At 39.2% G+C, this 11,453-nt stretch overlaps 1 protein-coding gene across 2 annotated transcripts in view; it reads right to left on the bottom strand.

Annotated features, from left to right (window-relative positions):
- The window catches only part of Tango6 (transport and golgi organization 6 homolog), a 206,028-nt gene that overhangs the window by 139,898 nt on the left and 54,677 nt on the right, over positions 1–11,453 (bottom strand). For both annotated transcript variants that reach the window (XM_010612333.3, XM_033757931.1), the window contains one exon: positions 3,133–3,267. In XM_010612333.3, the coding sequence (XP_010610635.1) occupies positions 3,133–3,267 (135 nt within the window). The remainder of the gene's footprint in view (positions 1–3,132; positions 3,268–11,453) is intronic.

Genomic DNA, 11,453 nt, shown 5'->3' with positions numbered 1-11,453 from the left:
GTTTCAGGTTTTTTTTTTTTTTTTTTTTTTTTTTTTTTTTTTTTTTTTTTTGGTACCAGGGATCGAATTCAGGACCTTGCACTTGTGAGGCAGGCAGCAGCGTCACTGAGCTAAATCCCCGGCCTAGGGTACTATTTTTACTAAAGAGTTTAAGCAATGGCTTCCAGTCAAAAGCAAACTGGGTGTGGTGATACACACCTCCAATCCTAGCTACTTGGAGCTAAGGCAGGAGGATCACAAGTTCAAGGCTAGATTAGGCAATTTATTGAGATTTTGTCTCAAATTAAATTTGGGAGGAAAAAAGGCTGAGGATGTAGCTTGTAGCTCCATGCTTCCTGGGCTCAAAAAAAAGAAACCTTCTGAGACCTAAGCAGTACAGCGTAAGATAAACCTGAAGACCCTGTCCCTTTAGAGATGCACCTTTAGTCTCCCAGTAATGAACACCCTTCTGTGAGATTAGGAACCCAACCTTTAAGTCATAGACTGTGCTGCCTCCCTGGAATAATATGGTCTTAGTTTTTCCTGAAGAAAAGTCTAGAGTGCCCTCCTTAGCTTCTTGTAGACAGGACTCATAGACTCTGCAACATCATACAGAAACTGCTTCCTGAGGGGACAGGGAAGAGTTTCCAACATAATGCTTTTACTGATAATCAACACTGAAATTTAGAAAATGAGTTTGGAATTAGAGTTGTCTTGTTAGCAGTCTTAAACATGCACTTTCTCCAAATTAACTTCTCTTCCCAGACACAATATTTTAATAATCACTTTAATTACATAAATTAGAAAGGAAAGGAAAAAAAAGGCTTAGATGCTGTTAGATTTTGTTTCATTAGCCAAAACAATGATCTCTATCAGGGGTAGAGCACAATGTGTGGGACTCTGAAACAAAGCCTGATAATGGCAAAGTAAAACCATAATTCGGAATCATGACTCTTTTCTTATTATAAAGAAAAAACTCAGCATTACAGCAGAAGTCACTCAGAAATATATGATTCAAACAGAAAACAAAATTAATATATCTAGGGCAAAAGCCTTAGGGAGTGACATGTAAGTTCACTTAACAACCTGCAAAGTCAGAGGGATTCAGGATGTAGTCAGTGAGTCAGGATAGCTCATAAGAGGGCAGGAACAGGCAAAGGCTGTTCATTTATATCAGTCAGGTGAGTCTCTTTTAGAAAATAACTAATGTACACAGCACACTCTCAACAGTGGGCTTCTACAAAGGGAAATGTACATTTATGTCATTTATTTTTCATCCGTAATGTGGTCCTGAATAAGGGTTACATGAGAAGTAGCAAAACAAAAAGTAAACAAGCTGGGCATGGTGGTGCATGCTTGTAATCCCAGCCCTCTGGAGACTGAGGCAGGAATATCAGTGCTAGTTCAAGGACAGCCTGAACTAAACAGTGAACTGCTGTCACAAAAGACTAAGACGAAACAAAACAAAATGCTTACTCTCAGCTTATGGAAACAAAAACTATTCAAATTAATATTCAATTAGAAAAATAAAAATGAATCAGGCCTGGGGCCCAGGATGCAGCTCAGCGGTGCCGTGCCTGCCTGGCAAGTCCAACGTCCTGTATTCGTTTCCTAGTACAGGGTGAAGATCAGGCCTGCTAAATCCAATAACAATACAACTTAAAAACTATTCTGTGGATCCTACTTGACAATTCTAATATGGCTCTAGAAATTGAAACAAAAATTATTTTTTTCAAATGACACGGCAAATATAACATTAGGGTGCTGATTAAATCTACCAAGAAAGGGACTTCACATTAACAAGTGTCCCAGACAAAATTCATTTTACCATTAAGGACAGGCTAGAGGCAGATTCTAATGTATCAAGAATCAAATCAAATTTGAATCCTCAAACTCAAAACTCTGCTTCCAGAGGGTTCCCTATACAAAGGTATGAGCAGGCTGGTTTCAGTCGGATTTCATAATACCTATATCAAAACTACTCTGCTTTTTTTGCACTATCCTAACCTAACATAGCATATAATTAACCAGTCGCACCCATATGCATGATCTAGCCCCTGCCTATCCTTTCCCTTGCTGGCTACTCTTCCCCTAGATTCCTACAATTCAGCTATACCAGCCTTGTATGGGTGTCTCAAGTACACCAACCTCTTGTTTCTGAACCTTTATGACTAATGTTTCTTTTAATGGCAGTTTTCTCCATCTGTATCACACACACATACACTCAAACTCCTATTCATCCCTTGAGACTTAGCTTAAACTCATACTTCTACACTAGAGACCTTTTCAGCCTAGGTTAGTTATGTTCTCTTGCTACTCTCTACCTCTCTTTGGAGGTACTTCATTCAATTCCAAGTATATTATTATTTTTTGAATAGTGATTTTGTGTTTGACTTTCTTGCTGGACTGAAAGTGTCACGAGGATACATACTATGTATGCTTTGTCCATTTCTATATTTTCAGCCCCTTAACTCAGTATATATTACATGGCAATATGGAATAAACAATGTTTGAATGAAAAACTTCAAGAATTATAAGTTAACTATATAAAAGATATACATACTGAAAAGTGGCAAGAAGCAATTTTTTTTTTTTTTTTTTTGCTACCGGGGATCAAACCCGGGTCCTTGTGCTTGTGAGGCAGGCGGCAGAACCATTGAACTAGATCCCTGGCCCAAGAAGTAATATTTTAACATGCTTACATGATGTGGGTTGACCAAAGGATCCTGGGCTAAAATGGAGCTGTTGAAAATAGATGTAGTCCTAAGCAACCAGGTCACTGGGGATTTCCCATTGACTACATTAGCAAGAACAAGGATTGAGCTTTGCAGATTTAGTGCCAGAGAATCTAGCACATCTAGTATTTGTATCAGATGGAAAACACGATGACAGATGTTTCCACATTGGGCTTATACCAGGTAGCAAAGGACCCTGCCCTTCTGACATTGAAGTCTACTCGAGTAACAGAGTGGAAGTGGTACACGTTCCTAGGCTTCTACTTGGAAAGAATTTTCATTAACAGTCTAACTTGCTCATTCTTGTTCTCCTAGGTACGCTAACCATTCTCATTTTTCACAAGGGTTTGGAAAGGAAGCAGCAGGGCCTTTGCTTTTCTTTCCCTCCATTCAAGTTTGGCTCATGTCTACAACGCACCTGAATAGCTCCTCCTAGCATGACGGCCACCAGCCCCATGGACATGCTCAGTGTCTGTGACTCCACGGTGCTCTCTGCCTCACGGGCCAGGCTTGCACATGCTCTCTGCAGTGTGGCTGCTACGAAGTCCACTACCTACCAGAAAAATGGAAATTAAAATCAGTGAAGAGTGGGGGAACAAAACTTTCAACATTCTCCATACTTCTTGTCTTTTTTTTGGTTTTTTTGAGACAGGGTCTCATTATGTAGTTGAGACTGACCTGGAACTCACTATGTAGCCCAGGTTGGTCTCCAACTCCCAACGATCCTCCTGTCTCAGCCTCCTGAGTGCTGGGATTACAGGCGTGTGCCACCACACCCGGCTTTCCATACTTCTTATTTCTATGTCATTTTCTTTGTCAATAGCAGGACGGGAAGAACCACCAAGAATAATGTGCTACTCTGCAGCATGCATTGTGCCAAATACTATCAAAAAAGTTTTTAACATTTGACAGTTTATGATAAATGATATTTCAATGGCTATGGAAGACAACCAGATGAAAGGATGGACAGCACAAGGACAGCTCTATGAGCTAGGGACTTCCACGGGTTCAGCAATCCAGAAGCTCCTAAATGTCTTATATGTACAATCTCAGTTCTCACATCAACTCTATGATATTATAATAAATGAACTGCTTTTGACCATCTCAGAAGATCTGAGGTTTTCTCCTAAGAGGCTTTTCTACTCCCACATTTTCACAGCTTAATTCCAGTAAACAAAGAACAGTAGAGATGTACAATTTTATCTAGAAGCCAGTATCCTTAAATAATCTGTAAAGTGATCCAGGGTCATTTTCTAAATATTAAATATTTTTAAAGGCTTAAGATTTTCACATACAAGATTTCATATAGCATTTGGCTAACAACTAAGCTTTAAGTGAATTAATTTGGTCAGCAGCATTTGAGCTTGGATTAAGCACCTTGAGTAAAACATCTTTGAATTAACGACAGCAGACATACACATACATGCACGCACGTACGCACACACACACACACACACACACACATGCATATTTAGGATTAATGGCTCAAAGAGAAGATATCATTTTGAAAATGGGAAGGCTGAGATAGGTCATAATAAGCCTCTAAATACCATGCAAGCTTGCATGTTTAATTCTCTGGACAAATCACATGCTGTGCTAGAATCTTTATTGTAAGCTTAGCAAAAGAGTGGCCTGTTAACACTTGTCTTTTGGAGCAAAGAAGGAAACTGGAAAGATTATTTAAGAGTTCCACTTACTGAAAGAAACAATGTTGGCTCTGGCAATCTCCAACACTCTTTCCAACCCTAAGACTGTTTGATACTAGAAATTAAGGACACTGGACCCTTCTAGAGAAACTGCTGCCCCTACCATCTTGGGGCACTTAGTTTCCAAAGAGCTTTCTAAAACATTCCTTTATTTATATTTAACTTTTGTGTCAGCACAAGTATTGATAAGTTACTGGAATAGAACTATCTAGCCTTCCACTTTTTTTTCTAAGTTTCTCTCCACAGTTTTTTTTTGTTGTTGTTGTTTTGTTTTTTGTATCCGGGATTGAATTCTGGCCCTTGAGCTTGCAAGGCAGGTAGCAAATCCACAAGTTTTTTTTAAAGGATGCAAAACAAGAATTGATTGTACTCAGGGTCTGTGCACTGAGCTATATCTCATTCCTTTTCAAATTCTGAGACAGGATCTAAGTCACTGGTTGTCCAGGCTGGGCTCAGCATCACAGAGTACTGGGATTACAGGTATGGACCACCACACTTGGCATTACGATCTTTTCTTTTTTTTTGCAGGGGGGGGGGCACCAGGGATCAAACTCAGGACCCTGCGCTTGCGAAGCAGACAGTGGAACCACTGAGCTAAATCCCTGGCCCATGATTCCATTTTTAAGAAAGAAACTCTCTGGGACTAGGAATTTAATTCAGTGGTGCCACCAACTGCTTCACAAGGACAAGATCCAGAGTTTGATCCTCTGTAACAAAAAAGAAAAAAGAAAGAAAGAAAAAAGAAACTTCGTATGCACGTAAACAAAACAAAACAGAACTACAAGCTGTTAACTAGAAAGTGATGGCCACCTATTACATACTGTCATTAATAAAACACCTTCTCCCTCAAAGTTTTTCTTGTAGCCAGGCATGGTGGCACATGCCTGTAATCCCAGCACTCAGGAGGCTGAGGCAGGAGGATTGCCTCAGAGTTCAAGCCCAGCCTGAACTACATAGTGAGACCCTGTTTCAAAAAAAAAAATTGTTTTTTCTTGTAACACCAAAAACACTCTACCCAGTTGACCATCACCCTTTCCCCTACAACTTATTTCCTGTGACTCTGGTAGGGCTGCTAGCCACAAGAATAGGTATGCGACTGAAGCCTATTCTAGAATCTAAATGTGTTGCAGAAAGAAGGAAGACTTTTTTTTTTACTTAAGACTTTTTATAATGACATATAATCTTAAAAGCTAAATGTTCCTATAAGTTTATAGCAAAAACTAGCCATGCCCTACCTCCTTCCTCCCATCTGATTCTGGCTCTACAGAGGCAACTATTTTTAATTATCTAGATGTTTAATAATAATATTAAGTATTTACTACTTACGAGGCACTATTCTGAATGCATTACATGTATTAACTCACTTAACCCTCTTAATGACTCCATGGGAATGTATAAACTTGGTGCCAAAATGCTGACAACTGAGTGGGAATTTGTAGACATCAATAAGCCTCCTGTTTTTCAGTTTGCTACTCCCACCCAAATCCAGCATCCTTTGGGTTCAATGTCACTCGAGATTAAGCCTCTGGTTTTTCTTTTCTTTTCTTTTTCTGGTGTGGGAAATTTAACTCAGGACCTCTAGGTATAGTGCCGCTGATCTACATCCCTGGCCCCTCCAGTTTTTCACTGGGAAGAGGAGACAGTTGTGCAAAGTTAGGGAAGAAATCAAAGGTCTTCTGAATCCCACACAGCCCTTCCAGCCATGGTAGGCTCCACACTTGGCCCCATCTTCAGTACTTATCTGGTGCTTCCAATCTTCCTTATGCTCTGTATCGAGAAGTTCCTAGCTCCTTTTTTCCCTTTTTCTTTAAAAAAAATTTTTTTGGTAGTGGGAATTGAACTCAGGACCTTGTGCTTGCAAGGTAGTCGGTAGAACCACTGAGCTAAATCCCCAGCACTTAAAAAAAATTTTTAACAGCTTCATTGAGGGATAGCGGTTTGTTTCTTGACTTCTCTCCATATGGACATTTAGCTTTCCAATTTCTCAAGTTGCTCGAGCAGCTACTATTTTCCAGTTTCCAAATTCTGCTATTCTCTACTATTTATTGTCTCCTTTCTCTTGCTATGTTGGTTCCTGTGGTTTCCAGAGGGAGAGAGTAAACATATATATGAACACACTGTCTTTAACCAGAGGCCCTTACTTTATATATTGTGCACTTCATATTGTTTAAATGTTTTTACAATGAGCATGTGTTACCTATGTCAAAAAAATTTTTAACATCTGAAAAAGAAAAAAACACCATGTAGAGCCACTTGTACTCTGTTGATTATAGTGATCCAGTTACAGCAAGGAGCGAAGGGTGGCAGTTTCCTGAAATGGCAGAGATAAGGGAATGTTGCTCACTCCACTGTACTGATGCTGGCTCCTCGCTGGTCCTACCATGCTGGGCATCTGGGCTTGCTGTACAGCCTCCGGAGCTCCCCCTAGGCATCTCAAAGGTCTCTTCTCCCTTGCCTCAGGGCTTTGCTCAAAAGTCACGTCCTGGGTGTGACTCTCCATGGCCACCTACTTACCACATTCCTCTTTGGTTTTCTTCTGCTTCCTTCTTCAGCACTGAGGACTGATTCCCGGGGCTTCACACTGAGCTACATCACCAGCCCTTTTTATTTTATTTAATTAATTTATTTTGTGATACTGGGTATTAAACCCAGGGTCTTTGCACTGAGCTATATCCCCAGTTCTTTCTTTATTTTGAGGCAGGGTCTCACTAGTCACTAGGTTGCTGAGGCTGGGCTACTCCTGTCTCAGCCTGGCAGAATGTACAGATTACAAGTGTGTGCCACAATTTCAAGCTGTATGCCTCTTACCATCCCTTTTTCTTGTTTGATTTTTTATCCCTAGGAATTATCACCACCTGTCACACTGTGTCTTTGCTTTCTTGATTATTGTCTCTATGTGAATGTTAGCTCCATGAGAGTATAGCTATGTATCTGTTCACTGTAGTGTCCTTGGTACACAGAACAGTACGTGGCATAAAGCCAGCCCTCAATTCATAATTTTGGAAAGAAAGGACTCAGGAGTTGGTGCAGGGTCATGATCAGTACACAGACCATTGTGTGCCTCATTCCTTTCTGCACCATCATATGTATAATACGCCAATCCCAACGTACTGTATTGAAAATTGAGGGCCGGAGATTTGGCTCAGTGGTTCCTTGCAAGTGAAAGGTCCTGAGTTTGACCCCCGGTATCAAAAAGAAAAGTTAGCTTTTATCATATACTTCAAAACATGCATTTCTCACAGGTAAGATTTGTTTTTTACATAACTAACAAAATATAATTATACCCAATAAAAATTCCTTAATATACCATCTAATACCTGGCCCTTGACTGTTAAAAAAAATGTCTCCCACAATTGATTTCATATTTCTTATTTATTTATGTATTTATTTATTTTTTGCGTTACCGGGGTTTGAACTCCAGACCTTGAGCTTGTGAGGCAGGCCCAGCACCACTGAGCTACATCCCCAGCCTTCATTTTTCCTTTTTAAATGCCATTTATTTGATGAAGAAACTGAGCCACATATGATACAGAATCTCCCACCTTCTGGATTTCTTCAGCCATTGTTTCATCTGCTCTACTGTGCTTCCCTGATTAGGTTCAGGTTCAAAATTTTTGTTTTTGTTTTTTTGGTCTGGTACCAGGGCTTGAACCTGGGGGTTGCTCTACCACTGAGCTACATCCTCAGCCCTTTTTAAAATTTTGAGACACACTCTCACTAAGCTGCCCAGCTGGGCCCAAACTTAGAATTCTCCTGTCTCAGCTTCCTAATTAGCTGGGATTACAGGTGTGCACCACCAAAAACAGCTCAAATTTTTGTTTTTTGGCTTCAGGATAAGAATACTTCCTAAGTGCTTGCATATTTCCTACTGCAATACTTGAGAAGGTCCATAATATCTTCTTGTCCACCTATGGTGATATAAGATCTGTCTATGCTAAAATATTTAGAGCTGGGTGTGGTGGCGCATGCCTGTAATCCCAGCAATCAGGAGGCCGAGGCAAGAGGATCACTATAAGTTTGAGACCAGCCTAGGCTATATAATGAGTTCCAGGTCAATCTCACCTACATAGTGAGCCCCTGTCTCAAACCCCCTCAGAAAAAAATTTAGGGGGACATATACTGCTATCTCCATTAATGCTGAAATTTACCAAAAGGAAGTGGGCTGGAGGGATGAATAATAGACAAAAATGTGATACAGCAGCTGGACATGGCAGTGCACGCATATAAATCCCAGCACTCTGGGAAGCCAGGGCAGGAGCATCCCAAACTTGAGCCCAGCTTGGGCAATTTAGTGACTCAGTAAGACTCTGTCTCAAAATAAAAGCAGAGGGGGTGGGTAGGAATGGTTTGGGGATGCAGTTTAGCAGGAAGGCCCTGGGTTCAGTCTTCAGTAATAAAAAAAAAAAAAAAAAGCTAACAGTAATGATATTTTCTAGGCAGGCTGGGGACACACAAGTTTCAGTAAATAAATAATTAATATATGTTAAAACTGGGTGTGGTAGTGGTAGTTCACTCCTGTAATCCCAGCTCTCTGGGCGGCTAAGGCATGGGGATCCAAGTTTGAGCCCAGCTGGAGGAACTTAGCTGTCTCAAAATTTTAAAATTCGTGGGGATGTAGGTAAGTGGGAAGGCCCTGAGTTCAATCCTCAGCACTACAAACAAAATAAAACAACAAAATCCACATGTTAAGCAAAAATAAAAAGAATTTAAATATTCTTTCTGTTTTTTGGGGGGTACCAGGGATCAAACTCAGGTCATTGCGCTTGTAAGGCAGGCAGCTGAACCACTGAGCTAAATCCCTGGCCCCACTAAATGTTCTTTCAAATTTGAAATTTTTCATGATAACATGTTGGAAGGGGAACCAATCAGTTCCTTGGGGTGTTGTAGAACTAGTACTTTCATTATAAAGTACTTCATCCATAGTCCATCTAAGAGTTTTGGTAGACATGGATGATTGGTATCTAGATCCACTATTTCATTAGAGTTCCAAAGTGTAATTTTCTTTCTTTCTCTTTTTTAAGAATTATCTTTCTCTTTTTATTTTTATATTATTGTTGTTATTTTGTACTGGGGATTGAACTCAGGACCCTGCACTTGCCAGGCAGGCACAACACTACTGAGCTACACCTCCGGCACCCCTCTCTTAATTTTTTGGTTGCAATTCTCATGTAAAGAAAAAGTTTCCTTCACTTACTACTTGATTATACTGAAATACAGTTCCTATGGGAAAGGCAAATAAATGTTTAATGCCTTCCCTTAATTATCAATTTACAAAATATAGAATTGATGCCCTAACAATCTCCAAAGATGTCCTGATGTACTGAGGTTTTTTTCCCCCTCATATCATAGTATTGTTGATGTGCTTTAATCCATTATCAGCATTATTTTTTATATTTCAGCCCCTCCCTCCTTTTTTAAAATTTTGAGATAGTGGTTCACTAAGTTGCTAAATTGCCTGGATTGGGCTCAAACTTGTGATTCTTCTGTCTCAGCCTCCTAGAGTGCTAAAATTACAGGCATTTGTCACTATACCCAGCTGTTATTCTTTTTAATGCTGCAACTGTCCTATCTGGGGCCATTAGGACTCATTTCAAGTTGGTTCCTGAATTCTATTGACTTAACCCCGTTAATCTCAGATAGCTTCCTCGCACTTGGGCACAACAAGCTGCTTTGAAGCTTATATGACTTTTACCTCAGACCTTAATTCAACCTTTATTCCAAAGAGCTTCAAGAGTTTTGTTTTGTTTTGTTTTTGTAGTAGAATATGATATTTAGAAACTATAATATGGTATGAAGGATGCCTGGGTTGTTATTGCTTCTTGGTACCTAAAGCGATCTGCACTAGGAAATAATTATTTTTAAAAAAGAAAAAAGATCAACTATGACTTCATGCTAATAATTCCAATTCAGATATCAATATTATATATATTACATTCTCTTTATCCTTATCTGTGTGTCTCAATATGTAAACATTATTACTAGATTACTAAACATTATCAATAAGATTACTAAACACAATTCAATGCTTGCTTGTGATTCTTGTTGTTCTGATACATTTTATTCTTAGCTGAAAGATAATTTAATGGAACAAATCATTCTTTTGGTGGGGGGGGCAAATCATTCTCATACCACCTTAACACCACAGTTCCTTAACAGTAAAGGAAGATAAGTACAAAAGCTAAAGTCATACCAGTTTCTGGGCCATTTCCCCTTTGAAGTAGCATTCTGAGACAAAAACATAAGATCTGGATGAAAAAGTCTTCAGGGAATGGGTATGAACACAGGAGAAATAAATCACCCACAAACTAACATGGGGTCAGTGAACTAAAGGAATAAGAGGCCTGGAAAGAAATCAGGACCATAATTCTCATTAAACAGGCAAGATAAGTCAGAGCTGACAGGCAGCTGCAAATTTTCTCAGCAGGAGCCATAGTGAAATGCTGCTTAGCAACACCCGAAGGCAGATGAAAATGACGACAATCATTCAAGTGCCAGAGAATCAGATTTAAGTGTGACAATCAGACCATCTTACACCAACCAGGAAACTACTACTTCTGATAAAATGGTAAAATATGGTGACTATATTGCCTACACTTTATTACCTTCATTTCCTATTTTTTTTTCAGCTTTAATTGAGTTTATTGGTACATTTTAGGGATACAATACAGTTACATTTATTGTTGGGATCTTGTACCTCTACATGACAAGTCTTGATTCTCATTTTTTCCCCTTACCTCTGCCCTCCCTTCACCCCCTCCTCTCCTCCCCATCTACAAACACTTTATTTTCATCTTTTCATTCTCTCACATTTTTTTCTTTTCCCTTTTTACTCTTCATTTCCTATTTTTAAAAAAAGGTGATAAAAATATTAATGAGTAGACCAACAAAATTCAGGTACTGACTCACATTAGGTAAACATTTTTTTAAAAATTTTAAATTTTATAAAATATTGTAGCGATTAGCTCTGAATTAGGGAACCTATAAGATTTAAAGTGATTGTATTAGCATTTTTTTCAAAATTTTCAACTTCTTT

This window comes from Fukomys damarensis, unplaced genomic scaffold (genome assembly GCF_012274545.1).
Source record: "Fukomys damarensis isolate Sample0158 unplaced genomic scaffold, DMR_v1.0_HiC HiC_scaffold_32, whole genome shotgun sequence".
In the NCBI taxonomy this organism is placed as follows: domain Eukaryota; kingdom Metazoa; phylum Chordata; class Mammalia; order Rodentia; family Bathyergidae; genus Fukomys; species Fukomys damarensis.
This window is presented reverse-complemented; position numbering and strand designations above follow the sequence as displayed.